This window comes from Manis pentadactyla, chromosome 18 (assembly GCF_030020395.1).
Source record: "Manis pentadactyla isolate mManPen7 chromosome 18, mManPen7.hap1, whole genome shotgun sequence".
Classification (NCBI taxonomy): Eukaryota; Metazoa; Chordata; class Mammalia; order Pholidota; family Manidae; genus Manis; species Manis pentadactyla.
Genome location: NC_080036.1, coordinates 24,312,696 through 24,331,595, shown reverse-complemented (window position 1 = coordinate 24,331,595; position 18,900 = coordinate 24,312,696). Strand labels below are relative to the sequence as shown.

Sequence of the window (18,900 nt, the reverse complement as noted above, 5' to 3'; positions counted from 1 at the left end):
ATTTTTTTTTTAGAGCTAAAACCACCTGCTTAAGTTCATCTAGGCAGCCAACAGTCAGAAGCCAAATCCAAATTATCTTTTTATCACCTGCTTCCAAACTTATGGACATCCCTGTACAGGGAAAAAATACCAACAATTCTATGATTCTTAGGATCTCTTGAAGATTAAATACTGGTAATTCAGACTTTATCAAAACTTTCTGCCGAAGAAACAGATGCAAGTTCTTGTAAAGCATTATGGAAAACTTAGATGTGTTGGGACTGTAAGATTTTTGTGTTTAATTCAAATTGACATGAAACTATTGCCTCCAAAATTTTTAAATCTATGAATTGCATTAGTAAATCTGGCCTGAATAAGTATTACCATTTATTAAACATTACCTGCATTTCACCTGTGATATTTACTATTACAAATACTCGGAAGGCAGATTATTTTATAGATGAGAAAATTAAAGCTCAGAGGGGTCAACTAACTTGCCCAAGGTTATCTACAGAGTGAGTTATAGAGCTGGAGTTTGAACACAGATTTTCCTAATTCCAAACCCTATATTCTTTCTTCTACACCACGGTGTACCCTCAACTCTCTTACCACCACCACCACCACCAAAGCACCAATCAAAGCCTGCAGCCACCAAGAGACGGAACAAACAGCCTGCCCTCTCACCTGCGGTGGTTCATTTCTGCATCACTGGCTGCATTCTTCCCTGGACCCCAGCTGTGCCTCCGGAACGGGGACAGGGACCGCATGGAGCTCCTCAGGACGGAGCAGCTGGCAGGCACTTCGGTGATGCTGTCCATCTCCTCCTCCTCCATTTCCCCGGAGCCAGCAGGTTCACTCTCGCTCTCTCGACCCTCAGCTCCCACCCCATGGCTGTAGAAGCCATCAAGGCACTGCTGATCCCTGGACCTGTTCAAATTTGGTATCTGGGAGAGGGACACATCACTGCCGTGAGAAGAATGTCGGTCCAAGGAAGCTGTGTCGTCGGTGGAAGAACTGGATCCGGTGGTGTCACAGACCAACTGCTCTTCCTCCGGCTGTAATGGAGAGAAAGCAGGTACAGCTCAAAGTGTCGGGACCAAGCAGGCAGCCTCTGTATCTGCGTTCAAGCCAATGGCTTCATAGCGGGCATGAAGAGCAAGCTCACAATTGGCTTTAAAGAAACATCTCATTTTTAAAGCATGATCACAGTAGGATTCAAATAGCCTCCAATAAAGGAATGGTCTAGGTGTCTTCTCTTTCTACCCTCCCACTACAGGTACATCATTTTCCCCTCCTTACAGATGAAAAAATGTAACTCAGGTCAGTTGTTGAAGTCAATACCATCAACTGAAGTGAAGGGAACCTGTATGTCTCTGGGATTTCTACAGTATGAAAACTCTAAACTCATTATCCTATCAAGTTTAATTTTTGATTCACTGATTTTAGGTTCTCTTGCCTTTAGAATTGTGCAAGAATTTATGGGGGTAAGATGTGGACAAATTAGAACTCTCAGACATTGCTGGTGAGAATGTAAAATGGTTCAGCCACTTTGGAAAAAGGCCTGGCAATTTCTTATAAATCTAAACCTATACCCTCCATGTGATCTAGCAGTTCTACTCCTGGATATTTACCCAAGATAAATGATAATATATATTCTATCTATACGATGTTCTGAACCAGAGAAAATAGCCTGTGATAGAAAGAAAAAATGGAACAGTGGTTGACTCTAGGGGGTTGGAGAGGAGAGAGACTGGGAAGGAGCATGAGAAAACTTTCCAAAGTGGTAACAACAGTCTGTATTCTTACAAGGGTATAGGTTACAGAGATGAATGAATGCATTTATCAAAAGTCAAGGAGGTATAGCTATTATGGAAAACAACATGGAGGTTCCTCAAGAAAATTAAAAGTAGAACTACCTACCATATATGATCCAGCAATTCCACTTCTGGATACATATGAAAAGGAAATAAAGTCAATATTTGGAAGAGGTATCTGCATGTTTGTGGCATTATTTGTGGCAGCTAAGATACGGAAACATCCTAAGTGTCCACTGGCAGATGAATGTATTAAAGAAACAGTATTTGGCCTTAAAAAAAAAAAGGAAATCCTTCCATTTGCAACAACATGGATGGACCTTGAGGGCATCATGCTAAGTGAAATAAGCCAAGAACAGAAAAACAAATACTGTATGATCTCACTTACACATGGAATCTACAAAGGCAAACTCACAGAAACACAGAGTAGAATGTAGTCACCAGGGGATTGAGGGGTGGGGGAAATGGGGAGATGTTAGTCAAGGGGAACAAGTTTTCAGTTATGACATGAATGAGTTGGAGACCTAATGTACAGTGTGGAAATTATAGTTAAAATAATGTACTGTGTACCTGAAACTGGCTAAGACAGTAAATCTCAAGTGTTCTCATCACACACACACAAAAATAGTAACTATGTGAGGTGATGGGTATATCCGTTAGCCTGATGATGGTAATCATTTCACTATGTATATGCATATCAAACCATTATGTTGCATACCTTAAATATCTATGACTTTCATTTGTCAATTATGATTCAATAAAGGTGGGGGGAAAGTCATCCAACCTTGAGCCTGTGCATTTCATTGTATGTACATTTTACAAAAAACACCCAACAACACTAAGAACATGCTGATTCTAAGTATTTCAGGGTAAAGTATACTGGTGTCTGTAACTTCTTTGAAATGCACTAATGAAATTAGATGGGCTGGTGGGTAGAAAGAACAATAATGGGCAGATACACAGTTATGTAACCGAGCAAATATAGTTAAGAGATCAATTATAGAATCTTGTAGAATCTACATGATGGGTGTTCACTGCACAAATCTTCCAACTTTTCTGGATGTTTCAGAATTTTCTTAATAAAATGTTGGGGAAAAAGGCCCAACTGGCTTCAAAGTTACACCACATAGGTATGATATATATGCATATAGAAAGGTGTACACGTTATATACACACACAGAGAAATATAAAACCAGCTACACACTTAATATATTATTACACCTGAAGGAATGATGCTTCATATTACAAAAATACTAGTCCTTTAAATTTCATTCATTTATTCATCAAATATTTATAAATCATTATTTGTATAAATTTTATAAACTATTTAAATATTTACAGATCATTATCTGTATAAATTAAATTATTATACACAAGACACTCTGCCATGTGCCCTGGAAAATAACTGCTAGCATTTTAATCATTTAAAATGCCAGCTGCATAATCTATTCATGTGTAATATTTTATAAAAGAAGTTTTAGCACCTGATAAACAAGCATTATCCTTGTTCACAGCCCTGAAATTACAATTTCAATACTTATGCATAAACTGTTATAGTTTTTCTAATTTGGATTCTGTAAATATATTTACTTTTATCCCTAAAAGGTTAAAAAATAAGAGGTGAATTTGTGGCATGGTGATTAAGTATTTGAAAGCAAACTATAGCATATGAAAAAGAGGATATTCCTTTAAGATTTAACATCCTAGGGGAGTTATTTTGATTTTCTTAACTAACTGTGGATACATCTTAAATGTGGGAGAAGAAACGAGGTTTCAGGGTTTTATTTTATCTATTTCTAGGAAAAGAGGCAGCAACACTTAGTATTTTCTGAGGACTTCAATTATTATGGGTAACAGGGTGGCTATGTCACTTATTTTCTGATCATTCTTTCTTGGCTAATGCAAAAAAGAATCCTAGGATTTCTTCTCACTTTAAAAACAAAACCTAAATTTTATGCTGTTGGAAAAGAAAGATCTTAGGAACCAGCAAATATTTATGAGAAAAAACATGAAGCTTATAACACTCACCAGAGAGTCATATTTACCAGGAGGCACACTGAATGGAAATACAAGGTTAAAGAAGTCAAGTTCGTGACACACACTGCAGGCTGCTAAAGAGACCCCTTGCGGCCAGTCACACCGACGCTGCAGGAAGTGACCTAATGCAGCATGCGGCAGTGCTTTGCCTAGGGATGATTTCTCAGAGAGGGAAGGGGAGCAGGGGCCGCTCTGGAACAGTCTGAGGTTCCAAAGCACAAGCTGTGCGAACAACCACCGGGGAAGACTTTCAAGGAGCAGCAGATAGCCCGCCCGCCACTGCCATGATTCTATATGAATCATTTGGCCATTGAAATGGGTTTGGCACTTGAGAGCAGAAAAGAAAATGAACAGATTTTAGAGTCAGGCTTCCGTACAAATCTCAGTTCTGTTACTTACCAGCTGAGTAATTTTGAGTAAACTTTACCAGTCAGAGCCTCTATTTCCTCAGGAGTATAATGAAGATAAAACCACCCAGCCTGCAAGGTTGCTGGGAGCATGAGATGAAGTCACATATGTAAAAAATCCAGTTCAGTGTCTAGTGTACAATAAGCACTTTGTAACTATCAGTCTGTCTCTCTCCTTCTCCTTTATTTATAAACCCTTGGTTGAGAAAACAGTTATTGCAAAACCCCTCCTGGTCACAAACAATTTTGACAGAGTAGAAAGGTAAGAAGAAGAACTCTCCAGATCTTGCTCTTGCTCGTCCCAGGCCACTAGACATTCTCATGTGTGCATGAAGACGTAAAGGTGTATTCATCATTTCTGTTTTTCCTGAGGCACTCAGGTATCAGGTAGGGGCAAAAGTTTATTTGGGGAGGATCTTCAAGTTTTAGAAGTTGTTATCTGTCTAATCATCCTGAAAAAACTACTCTATCTAGCACTGGCTATTTGTATGAACAATCTCCTAAATGTCTTTGGTAGTCTGCATAAGAACGCAAAATTGGGAAATTCTAATTCTCCTTAGCTGGACAATGATTGTGTGTGTGTATGTGTATGACAAGGTAATAAGAAGAGGAAGTTATCCTTATCCAAATGAACTAATAATTGATCATTAATATATTATTTGCCCTGGATTAGCCAGGAGTCTTAGAAGTCTCCTCAGAAATAACTATCATTCTGCAGGGATGGTTACACACAGGGACAAGCTGTCATGCACCTAGGAGGTAGCAAGCAAGCATTTCTTAACAAAGACTTTCAAATTTTTAAAGAAGTTTTTACTATGAAAATGTTCATATATAACATAAATGCTTAACAAATCCCCATGTATCTGTGACCCAGTTACAGTGAATATCAAGGAGTCACTTTTAAAGCTGGAACTTATTAGAAGATATTTTCTCATCTATTTATCTTGGACAAAAGCAATATATTTTTAAAGACATGCATCTTCAGAATAGTATTCCCTTTGGGGGTGGGGAGGATACTCTAGATATACTCTAGGAAACTTCAAAATCACAGTGGAAATTACCCAAATTCTGTTATGGTGAAAAAATCGTATTGGTTTCCCTCTTCTTAAATAACTTCAGAGGACAGGTCTTCCCAGCGTGTGGATTTTTCACTTTACAGAACCCCTAAGTCAGTTCACTATAAGTAACAATGATAGGAATCCTCAAGTTTCATAAATCTCTCCAAGGATCTCTGGCAGGTGGTAAGCACAAGGAAAAGGAACAAGGTATAAAGGGGTTAGGGAAGGCCAAATGAGCACATGAGAACCACTGGACAGGAACGAGAGGCAAATGTAGGAAGGCACATTCGCAGAAGCTTCAACAGGCCGCAAACCAGAAGCGCAGGACAGTAAGCCTCCATCCTCCCAAGTTAACTGTTAAACACAGCATCATCACGGTCTCGGAGAACCTAACCACCTACTAACACAGTTGCTCTCAGCACTTCTCCAAACTCATCATGAACCCCTTCATAAAGGCGTCTTCACAGCTGCCATGTTTCTGCCCCTTCGCCCCTTGCATTAAGACAACCACTTGTGGCATATAACTGAGAACTATGTGCTGAACCTGCTGTGAGAAAGCCCTCTATTCTCAGGAGACAAAACAGAACTCGCTGCAACTAGATACAAACATAAGCAAAAAAAAGCAACAGCCCCTCTTAGAGAGCCTCAAATTATATGAAAACACAAGGTGATGCATGTGGGTGGGCTTGGCTTCTCACTGGGAAGAAAGCTTGGGTTCCCTAGCAGAGATTGAGAAAGTTCCAATTAAGTGGCCAGATGAGGAAGGGTGACATCACCAAGCTCAGCACCGAGCTTCATGCCTAAACACATTAATCAGAAATGACTCTATGGTTAGTTTATACACATGACATCATACAGTCTAAGCTGCGGTCCCTTCCTGCCCACTGAAAAATATTCACTGTCATCTGATTTAATTCACACTAAAGGAACTTCTGTTTCTTTAGGATTCAGTGTGAGCTTCAAAACCTGCATGTAACAAGCCATGATTCTACAGAAAATAAAGTGGCCAATGCCTTTTTCTAAGCTCCCGGCAGCCTGCAGCTTCCTTCTCCAAAAGCGAGCATTTACACTCCTCCTGGATGACGAAGAGCTGCAGTGATGCCCCATAAGGCTAGCAGGAGTCACAGCTGGAGGCAAACAGTACCTTGGAGAAGATGATGCTGTCAACTTCCTCACTGGGTGAATGGAAGAGGTCAGAGTCACTCCCACATTCTCTTTTAAGTACACCTTGTTTTGAGGCACACTCTCTGCCCAGTCCATTCAGGAAGTTATCACATTCTGAAAAAGAAAATTATTCAACCAATACTTTAAAATAAATTCAACTTATTTTAATTATAGGAATCAGCCTTTTTAGTCAACCAACTAGCCTCCCTCCCTTCCCTCTAATTCTAAGAAGCTGTAAAGAACACAGTCAAGTTAGCTTTCAACTCCGGTACTCTAATTCCAGACGGATGTGGTTACTAAGGACACCCATGGGTTTGCCAGGTAAACCAAAGGTACAAAAACAAGTGGTGATTTTGAGCCATAATTCCACCTAGCTTTTGGATTCTAAACGGCGATATTTTTCCCCTGGTAGGTTAGAGAGTAACTAGCTGTTGCTAACTAGGTAGTTAGCTCACTGCTGAAGTATTTTCTTTTGCCGTCAAAATCAGAAGTCCTTTATCAGGAAACTATGTGATATGGTCTACGGTTAAATTTTGTTTTTAGACCTAAGTTCTTTACGCACACTTGTTAATTTATCAAAATACTGGGATAAAAGACAAAGGGGAGTATAGCTAATAAATATATCAGTGCATTAAAGTTATGGGTTTTATGGAGTATTTAAATTTCTCCTACCTTAAATAGATCTGACATTGGGGGTATAATAAGCTGAAGAAGAAAAATGTATCATCTAGAACCTGTTTTCAGTTCAATAACTAGGATAAGGTGAACCAGGCCAGGGGATGGGTGGGTGAGGAACTTGACAGAAATATTACCCTAGTACATCAAAGAACTCTTAAAACTTAGCATACTGAAATTGGCAAGGTATTTAACCCATTCTCTCAAATTATCTTTGCAAACTAAAGGGACATGTGACCTTGTAGTGGTAGAATCAAAAATATTTGTTCATGGTGAAACCAAGAACGGAAAGAAACTAAATTTAGTAGGTAGGTATCAACCTCCTTCAAGAAGTTTTGAAGATAAAGCATCTCCTTTATAGTTAGCATTTTTATGCGAGATTTGGACAGACATAGGTACACTTATATATAAAGGCATATATGTATGCTTCTCAAATCTGCAGGTGATACTAAATGATGAGGGACAGAGAAGATAACCTGGCCATCTAGCAGTTCATGAGAACTCTACCTGAGGGTTTTGGTTAAAAGCAAATTCAAGAGGAGCTGATAATAAAAGGTGATGAGAAAACAAAAAAAAAAGCTAATGGTTTTCAGCTCTATTAAAAGAGTGTACCCAAATTCAAAATGGGAACAGTCCTACCACTCTGTGCCAGCTAGATGGTATCCACAGGATTGTGCCTATTCCTAGATAACATTTAAATTAAAACAGTCATAGACAAAAATGCACACATGGTAATGAGGTCACAACAGCCAAAACACCTGAGATGCCTTCAGCTTGCAGAAGAGCTTGAAGAAAATGTGTCTCAGGACAGCCGCAGATTTGCTCTGTGCTGTCCCAGCGACAGGACAAAGCCCAGAGTGGGTGCTGCACAGCCTCCCTCTAACAGGGACTGTGGGCCACAGGCAGCCAGCTTCATAAAGTAACAAACGTCACTGCACCAGGAGGGCTGCAAAAAAGGCCGGATGGCTGTGTCGACAGGTTTCAGAAAAGATGTCCACATAGAAGGGGGGGAGACTGGACTACATAACCTCCAATGTCTCTTTTGAATCTCAGAGTATATGGCTGGCCAATAATTGTGTGTGTGTATGTGTATTACAAGATAATGAGAAGAGGAAGTTGTCCTTATCCAAATGAACTAACAATTGATCATTAATATATTATTTGCCCTGGATTAGCCAGGAGTCTTAGAAGCAGGGAAAGAGGCAGTGCCCTGCTATAGGTCACAAATCACCTGTCAATAAATTACCTTTTCTATTAGCATTTGACTAGGTACCAGTGATTATCCAAATAACAAGGGATATTTGTGTGTGCATGTGTGGGTGTGTTGAGGGAATTTAAATCTTGTAGTAAAAATTAACATATTAGGAGACAATTTCAACAAAGAAATACATAAAGGATGATATAGGAAGCAAGACAGGACCCACAGATTAACATGAAAATGCCTTTTAAAAAAATGACCTTTGTCTCTTTCAATCTTGGTCCCAACTATTTCTGTGTAAGTTCCATGGGAATAGTCCTGCCTTTAGAAGGCAGGAGATCACAGGCACCCTGGAGTCCTTTTTTCCTCCCACATTTCAAGGAATATGTACTAATAACTTAGGTGGAGTTGGAGAGTGTGATCTTTCTACTTCTCCTTTCCCCACTTGGAAAAACCAAAAACTCCTTCCCATGGTTGAGGGGAAAACAGAGGAGATGGCCAAGAATGAAAGGGCCGTCACAGCACCCACGCTGAGCAGCTTAGCTGTCCGGCTGGCAGCCAAACAGACCACGTCCAAACCCCAGACTGGAAACCACACCAGCTCCAAACAGCCCAACGGAAAAGTCACAGGGAGGATCCAGCCTCAGCCCTGACAGGAAGACTGTACCCAGAAAACAAATCCAAGCCAGTGCCCTGGGAGACCACAGACCAAGTTTGGGTCTGCTATGTGACACAACGCTGACTGCTGGTGGGGGAGGAAGGAGTATGAAATCAAGGGGAAAGTGGGATAGAAAAGGACCTTAAGCCATTATGAACCCCCACAAGAGCAGGGGAGCTAAAGACAAAGCTAACTGACACCATGTGTCACACATGTTGGTAAGTTTCAAAACAAATGAAATCTTTCCTCTTCCTACCTGCCCCTTCCCTAGTGAATACAGCAAAGCAGCACATGAGAGTGTAAACAAGAACATGCACCGGTTTTAGAGAGAGACTGATGTGGCTTAAATCTAGTTCTGATCACTTTTAGGAGAAAGATCCTGGACAAGAAGTCATTTGACCTAAGTCTCCATTTCCATACCAGTGAAACGGGATGATTAGTACCTCCAAAAACGGTTGTAGTGGCAGCTAGAAATGATTTATGCATGTAGTAACCAAAACTCTGCCCCTCAACACAAAGGAGGCATGTGCTAAACGGCCTAACAAAGTTAAGGCTTCATTAACCTATAATGTGTGATTCGACACATACCCGGTAAGGATACCTGAGGTGGGCCAGTCCCATTTTATGACCCATGTATAAATCTGTCTGTAACTTTTGTGCCCTGAGTCATTAGCTTTTTTTAAAAGCTGCCAAAATGTGTAGTTTTTAAGATGTTATGTAGTCTCTTGGATTTAAATTATATACATGTAAATATAAGTTGGAGAAGGGGAGGGAAACATACCATATACCAGCAGCTCCCACTGGGCTTTGCTGGACTACACTAATCACAATGCATCTGTATTTAAATTAATTTATAGTTATCCAGAACTGAAGAATATACAAAGCGGTTTAACAAGATATTATATTATTTGGTCTAATGCTATTGTTCTCTTGAGCTGTGTTTATGAATTAAAGAAGGAACCGTGAAATACTAAAATTCTCAAAAATCCTGCCTAAAATCAAAATCTCAAGTGTGTAGTTCAAAAACATAAAATCCAGATCTTGGACTCTGTACTGAGATTTAAAAAGAATCGCTCTAAAAAGACCTATGTGGTTATGCTTGGGGGTAGAGTGTGAAGGAGTCAGCAAAATTCAAGGTTGACATAAAGGGAAAAGGCTCAGGGGTTCAAAATTCCTTACTTTAAATGAGTAAATTAAAGTCCAGAGTACAGAGAAAGTTCCTGGGAACACTCAAATTGTGAGGCACCTCACTTAACCTTTACATGGCAGACCATTCCACTGCTAGGTGGTTGGGCGTAATTATACTTTTAGAAAAATCCCCAAACAGCTTAAGAAACCAAAACATAGCAAATAGTATACTTTTAAGGAGAAGATTCTAGGGGGCTGGATGGGGCAAGTGTCAGCTAAATCTGTCAACAGGGTCGATCTTATAATATGCAGAGAACCTAAACACAACTACAGCATCACAATCTCCTTTCCCCCTGGGAAACAAAACCTGAAAAACACTTGTCATTTTTGTTTTCAACACTTTCTCTGGAGTAAAGTCAGAGAGCTGAGAATCAGTAGGAAATCTCAGTGGAGATACAGGATTTGGACAGCATGTCTTTAAATGTAATACTACTGCAGGACACCCAGAGCTGAACTGCTTCTGTGAGGACCAGTGAATGAGGACTCAGTACACTGTTTTCAAAGCAGCTCAGTAAAAACTGGGAAGGTACACAAGAGGTTTTGCTTAATAAAGTAGTCTCAGCAGGCCAGAATGCAAATTACCGGTGTTCACAGAGCAGATGCCAGACAGACATAGGGACTTAGCTATGCACCATGTCATTTGGACAACACCGCCCTCCACGGCCCCCAAGGAGGAAAGCTAGTAACGCTTTAGAGCTGGAAGACAACGGAGCACACAGACACTAGGGAACCACCTTATGTCACAGTGAGTCAGTGGCAGAACCTGGGTAAACAGTTGGGACTCCTAACTACCCATGAGTCATGTGCTGTGCCATAAACAAGCAAGTCTTAAGAGCATTTTGACCTCATCTGCTGATACTGACAGTTCATGGGTGCTACGGAAAGGCTCAATCTGCTGACAATACTTCATATTTTGTGATTCTCAATCTTGGCTACACAGGAGGGTAAACAAAAATAGCTGTTAAAGATTCTGATGTTAGGCCATACCCCAGCCCAATTAAATTACAATCTCTGTGGGTAGGACCCAAGCATCAGTGTATTGTTAAAGTTCCCCAAACAGGTGCAATGTGCAGCCAAAACTGAGAGCCGCAGGGTAGCCTTAATAATATATATAGTTTTACCAGTTTAAGAAGCCTTTATCATATGTACATGCACAGCACAGATGCTTTCAAAGAATTAAGAAATCATAAAGCCACATGTGAATACTTACTACTACAATGAAATTTAGTAATTACATGTGCTCGTTTTCAGTTGTGAGATAAAATGCCTACAAACCCAAATCACATATATCCCCTCTCCTGCTGCTGCACTGCATAATATGCTAAGGAAGGACAGATCTCCAAAAACTGTTATCAGCATGAGACTGTGGCTCTAGAAAATGGACTCTCTGGATGCGCTTATTCAAGTAAATCGTAGGCTGGCAAGTGCCTGCTTACCTGGGCTCTGCACGGGAGCCGAGAGAGACGCCGCATCAGGGTGTGGCGTTACTGTGCACCAGCTCTCTTGGTTTATCTGAGGGAAAAGAACAACACACTGAGTTTCAGACAGTGAAGTAATGTGGGATGATTTTATAGCTGCCACAAGTATAACTACTCTACCAACACTCCAGTCTTTTTCTTTTAATAGTTTACTGCAAAGTGGGTAAAATTATGTCAAGGGAAAAAACCTTTCATGCTACAATCAAGGTAACCTATGGGACTCAATTAGGCGCTAAAGAGACTCAATGAAAGGCATATAAAAGCAACAGAAAAAAGATATACAAAGAGGAAGATAAAACACAGAGCACTTTCTCCAACACATTCTTTTCAAGTGCACATGAACATTCACCAAAATGGCCCATATGCTGTGACATAAAACAAGTCTCAAACTTGAGGATTAAAATCATCCTAAGTAAGCTCTTTGGCCACAATAGTATCAAATCAGAAACCAAGAAACAAAAAGAAATCTGGAAAATATCCAAATACTTAAAAAAATTTTTTAATTCTAAAAAAAATCCAATGAATCAAATCTTAAGTAAACATTACATATTAGTTAAATATTAAAAGATATTTTGAATGAAAATTAAAATACCACATTAAAAAATTTCATGATATATAACTAAGAGTGCTTAAGAGCAAAATTTATAACATTAAATATGCAAATTAGAAAAGAAAGGTCTCAAATTAATGTTAAGAAAGTAGAAAGAGCCAATTAATCCAAAATAAACAGTATAAACAAAACAAAGCAAAATCAATGAGAAAGGAAACAGAAAAACAATTAACATCAATAAACCCAAAAGCTGGTGCCGTGATAAGATATATGTCAGCACAGTTCTAGACAGAATGGCCAAGCACAAAGCAAAGTTACAAACTCCTCACGTCAGAACTAAAAAGGGATATCATTACATATCCTACCGACACTGAAAGGACAAGGCAATGTTATGAACAACTTTACTATAATAAACCCAACAACTTAGATGAATGGAAACATTTGGTGAAAGACACAAACCACCAAAACTCTCTCAAGAAAATATAGATCATCCGAATACCCTTATCCTATTAAAGATATTGAATTCATAGTTTAAAACCTTCCTATAAGGAAAACTCCAGGCCCAGTTGTCTACAGTGGCGAATGCCACCAGAAATTAGGGAAGAAATAATACCAGTTCTATACACTCCTACAGAAAACAGAAGGGGAGGAAATAATATAAGCTCATTTTATGAGCCCAGCACTACAGTGACACCAAAACTAAACAAAGACATTGTCAGAAAACTGATAAATCAATATCCCTCAGGAACACAGATGCCAAAATCATGAACAAAAATCAGGAAACTGAATTAACCAACTAGAAAAAAAGACTTATCATGGCCAAGACCATCCCAGGGGTGCAACGTTAGTTCACTACTTGAAAAATCAATGTATTAACCGACCAAAAAAATTATAATCTAATGATTATCAAAGATGCAGGAAAGAATTTGGCAAAATTCAACGTGTATTCATGATAAAACTCAGAGAACAGTAGAAACAGAAAAAAAATTCCTAAGCTTAATAAAGGGCATCCATAAAAAAATCTACAATTAAACATCATATTTAATGGTTAAAGATTAACTGCTTTCACTCTGAGATAGAGAATGAGGCAAGAATGTCCACTGTCATCACTTCTATTTGAGATTGTATGGGCTGTTCTAGTCAATGCAGTAAAGCAGAAAAAAGAAATAAAATGCACAGGGAAAGAAGTAAAACTTTCTTCATAGATGGCATGATTGTCTATGTAGAAAACTTTAAGGAATCTACAAAAATGCAACTAGAGTAAATGAGTTTGATTTTAGCAAAACTGCAGGATACAAAGTCAATATACAAAAAATCAATACTAGTTCTATACATTAACAGTGAACAACTAAACATTAAAATTAAGAAAAAAGCATTATCAATTACAGTAGCATCAAGAAATATAAAATTATTAGGCATAAATTTAAGCAAATGCAAGCAAGACTTGTACCCTAAATACTACAGAATGCTGCTGAGAAGAATTAAAGCAGGCTTAAATAAATAGAGACACCATGTTCATAGATCAGAAAACTCAATATTATTAAGTTGTTACTTCTTCCCAATTGACCACTATGTGGTTTCAAGCCTTACCTATTAAAGCTACACTAAAAAAGCCAGTATGGTACTGGTGCTGAGGAAGACATATACATCTTTGGAGCATGAGAGAATCCACAAACTGACCTTCCCAGATATGGTTTGTTGACTTCTGACAAAGATGTCAAAATATTTCAGTGAGGAAAAGAATGGCCTTTTGAACAAATGATGCTGCAATAATTGGATGTCTATATGCAAACAAAGAAATAAATCTCCCCCAAATCTCAAACCTTGTATCATCTATAAAAATGAACTCAAAATACAGTTAAATATGGAAGCTAAAGCTATATAACTTTTAGAACATAGGGAAATATTTTTTGTAATCTTGGGTTAGGTAAAGATTTCTTAGCACACATAAGAAGCATGAAAAAACTGGTAACTTCAACTAAAATCAAATTTTAAAAATTTGCTCCTTAAAAGGCACTGTTAGGAAAATAAAAAGGCAAACTACAGACTGGGAGAAAATATTTACAAAACATATATCCTACTAAAGGACTAGTAGCCAGAATACTGAAGTATAAATAAGCAATAACAAAAAAAACCTCTCCTGCAATGACATAATAAGACAAACACCATGCTTTTTTAAAAGGGTCAAAAGACCTGAATAAACATTTAATCAAAGAAAATACATGAATGGCAAATAAGCCCAGGAAAAAATGCTCAATATCATTAATTACCAGGAAAAAGCCAATTAAAACCACAAGGTAGGAACAGTCCTCATCCACCCAAATGGTTAAAATGAAAGACTAATTATTGGTATTAAAGTATAATAATTAGAGTGTAATAATTATTGGTATTAAAATACCAAGTGTTGACAAAGATGTGGAACAACTAGAACACTGATACATTGCTGGGAGAATGCAAAATAGTCCAGCCACTTTAGAGAACGGTTTAGCAGTTTCTTATAATGTCAAACATACACTTACATACAACACAACAATCCCAGTGATGGGTATTAATCCAAGAAAAATAAAAACATCTTCACACAAAGACTTTCACCAGAATTTACAAAGCAGCTTAATTCATGATGGCCCCAAACTGGAAACAGGAAATTGCCACCAGCAGTTTAATGCATAAACAAACTGTGGCACATCTGTACAATGCAACAGACTCAAAATAACTGAATAGACTACTGATACAAACGACATAGACAATCTCAAGATCATTATGCTAATAGAAAAAAAGCCAGACAAAGACTACCAGCTGTATGGTTCCATTTATATATTTCAGAAAAGGTAAAACTAGGGTGAGAAGGCATATTAGTGATCGACTGTAAGGGGACAGGTGACAACTCTGGGAGTGATGGAAATGCTCCTGTCATGAATGCCATCGTAATTACACAATTTAAACAGTTTAATATGACCACACCTATGTGGTGAAAAAACCCTAATCTGATTCCATGTTTCATTGAGTAGTTATGCTTGAGTGGTCATGAAGAGACAACTAGTATCCATTTAAACCTTTCTGTAGTTTCCCAGTTTTTTTAATGGTCATATATTACTTTTTGTTTTGTTACATTTTTTATTTTGTAGTAACTTTAGGCTGACAGAAAGATTATAAGACCGTACAGTTTTCTCATATACCCTCCCCTCTCCATGTTAAGACCTTACATAACCAAGGTACATTTGTCAATACTAAGAAAACAACACTGGCATGTACACTGCTTTTAATTAAACTACAGACTATTTGGATTTCATTTGTTTTCCCACTAATGTTCTTTCCTATTCCAGGATCCAATCCAGGATGCACTGCATTCTGTGTGGGTGTGCATATATTTCTGCATTTTAACTTCTTTATTGAAATGTAATTCATACACTCTGAAACTCACCCATTTAAGTGTATCATTCAAGAGGTTAGAATATTAACAGAGTCATAACTATCATCAGTATGTAATTTAGAACATAGTCACATCCCGTCCCAGCCTCTGCCTCCCACTTCTAGGCAATCATTAATAACTTTCTGTCTCTCTGGTTTGCCTGCTCTGGACATCTCACATAAATGGAATCATACAATATGTGGTCTTTTATGACCGGCTTCTTTTACTTAGCAAAATGTTTTCAAGGTTCAGCCACATCGTTAACATGTGTCAGTACTTCTTTCTTTTTACTGCAAAACAATGAATTCCACTATGGATATACCCACATTTTATTTATTTATTCTTCAGTCGATGGACATTTGGATTGTTTTCACTTTCTGGCTGTTATGAATAATGCTATGAAAATTCATATACAAGTTTTTGTGTGAACACATTTTCATTTCTTGTGGGTATATACTAGGACTTGGACTGCTGGAACATTTGAGAACTTCATGTTTAAAATTTTGAGGAACTGCCAAACTTTTCCAAAGTGGTTGCACCCATGTAACATTTCCACCAGCAATGTATGAGTGTTCTGATTTCTCTCCATCCTTGCTAATACGTGTAATTGTTCTCATCTGTCTGATTGCAGCCATCCTAGAAGGCATGAGGTGTTATCTCATGTGATTATATATTTTCTTTAAAATGGAAAACATTTTTACATCTATTGGTTACTTTCTAAGAAAGGAACATATTATGAAGACATAATGCTCATAACTCTCAGATGTTTCCTTTCTTCTATTTAAAAATATGTATCGAATACCTTCTATCAACACAACTGTGTCACGCCTTAAAAGTAGAAGTAAAAGACCTTGTCCTCAAAGAACTCATGATTTATGTGAGACAGATATAAAAATGCTAATAAGCTGCCTGCAACATCTTGCACACAGTAGGCACTCAAATGTGTGCTGACTTGGATAATGTGTGCTGTAATTAACAGACACAGAATTGGAGTGAATGGAACACTGTAATGACAAACCATATTTTAAATGCTACATACATTTCTGGCCAGGTCACAAATGACACATAGACACTGGGCCAGAAAACAACTTTCCTCTTCCCCTTCATATAAGGCATTGCACAGCTCTGAGAGTTCAGAAGTCAGACTGCCACACCCTTGGAGAAGCAGCAGAAGAATTCAAGATGAGAGTTTCATAGAAGTTAAGGAAGCAGAGGGCTGAAAAAAGGTGGCAGGTCCACAGTGCGAACTGCTGTAGAGAAGTCAAAACTGATAAAAAAATAAAAACAAGTTACTAAATTGGGCAACTGTGAGGTTTCTGGTAACTTTGGAAATAACAGTTTTAATAAGACAGGTGAGATAAGAATAAAACTGTAAAACATATCATTATATTTTTAGATCCATGATAAAGTTTATAAAGTACTGTCACCTAGATTCAATCATTTTCCTGCCCTGTGAGGAGGCATGCTGCCATTTTAGAGAGGAGGCCACAGACTTGGGCTAGATTTGGGGATATTGTCTTTGGGTCCTAATCATATTGCACTGGCAACTTTATCTGCTCACGACTGTAAGCTTCTTGAGAACAGAATCACATCTTTCATTCCACGGGTCTGCCCCAATGAGCAGTATATGTGCATACTTCATGGTGGATGCTTAAAGAAAAATTTCTGAATTCATTATCTTCAGTGATTTTACAGAAAGCTAAAAGTTGGAAGAGCATTTAGGATTAATCACTCTGCCTTCTTTTACCAGATTCATTTAGAAGAAAAAAACTAGAAGAGGCTAAAGGAGGCACAGAAACTTCACAAAGGATGTACAATATTCAGCAACAGTAAGGAGCTAGTTCTCCTCTCTCAGTCCAGCACTTTTTCTCCATCCCAAGCATCTCTTCTTGTTCTTTGCCTTGAAATTCAACAATAGTTTAAACAATTTTTAACAGCAATATCAAACTGAAAAGGTCTGGCAAAGTACATTTAACATCTCTGGTGAAGATATGACAGAAAATAGAGTCACTGTTTAATTTTGAAAGAAATATTTAGGAAATACAGTATTATCAAAATGAACCAACTAAAATATAGAATTACTGGTGCCAATTTTTTGAACACCAAAATGCTAAAATTGAAAGCAATGATTTTTGTTTGTTTTTGGTGTTGTCTATGTCTGAAAGCCTGTGTTTTCAATCACTAACAGTTAATAAACAAGGATGCTGAGAAGGCTATCTTTCAGTACACAAGAAACAAGCAAATCTGGGGATGATGAACAGTTTCAGTCAGTTCCCTCTTTTGAATTAGGATTCATTTACAAATATTTAAAAGTAAAATCTATGTTGAAAAATAGTCAGGTTTCAGGTGTATCAACACTTCTTTACCAGAAAAGGATGGGGTAATCTAGCATAAAGAAGCTTCCTAATTAAAAAAAAAAAAAGTCTGCTGAAGTTATCTTGCTTTCAGCTACCCATGGATCCATCCGCACAGCCAGCCAGTAAGCATTTAAAGGGAGCGCCCATACCCACTCGGGCCAGAAGCAGCGTCCAGGCACAGAGAGCGACTGACAGAAAGATGAGTAAGATGTGATCCTCATGACAATTTGCACAGTAGGTCCCAGAGCTTAAAACTATGAGGAAGTCTTTTCAATTTAAAATATCATGGGTTACATTTGTCTCCACATCCTAGGATGACAGATATATATAATCATATGGGTCTACAGATTATCGGATGAAACGAAATAACTGTACAAATCATGGACCATAGGGTGGGAAACACGGATCCATCTCTGAAATAGTGTACGTGAGTACTCGAGACTCACAGAGGTAAGGAAGCCCCCAGTACCAAAAAAAAAAAAAGGATTTCTGGTCGAGAGATTTGGGGAAAGCTTAATAAAGAGGCTGGTATATGAGGAAGGCCTTAAAAGGGAATAATGTACTTAAGAGAGAGAAAGAAAGGCAGGGAATTCCAACCATGTGACAGAAAGTGTGAGCGAAGCGTTAGGACACTTCAGAGCTGGAGTTCGGAGCCTTCGGTGGCACAGACCCCTTCAAGAATCTGAGAGAAGCCGTGGAACCTTTCCCGCAAACATGCATGTGAAATCTTTTCAGAGGTTCTGGGACCTTTATAAGCCAGATCAGAGGCCTTTTCCTTAGATGTTTCCGAGAAGTACAAAAAGCCCAAAGGTGTACAGAAGTATAAACTGAGGAAAGAACGGTAGGCCATTTGGCCACAATAAATCTAGGCTTTATCTTCTAGCAAAGGGGGAACCCCCAATTGCATAAGCAAAGGAATGAGAAGATC

At 38.3% G+C, this 18,900-nt stretch overlaps 1 protein-coding gene across 12 annotated transcripts in view; it reads right to left on the bottom strand.

Annotated features, from left to right (window-relative positions):
* AKAP13 (A-kinase anchoring protein 13) overlaps positions 1-18,900 on the bottom strand; it is a 291,383-nt gene that overhangs the window by 73,972 nt on the left and 198,511 nt on the right. For all 12 annotated transcript variants that reach the window (XM_036931888.2, XM_057494885.1, XM_036931885.2 and 9 more), the window contains 3 exons: positions 11,615-11,690; positions 6,440-6,573; positions 664-1,034 (listed from right to left, as the gene is read on the bottom strand). In XM_036931888.2, the coding sequence (XP_036787783.2) occupies positions 664-1,034; positions 6,440-6,573; positions 11,615-11,690 (581 nt within the window). The remainder of the gene's footprint in view (positions 1-663; positions 1,035-6,439; positions 6,574-11,614; positions 11,691-18,900) is intronic.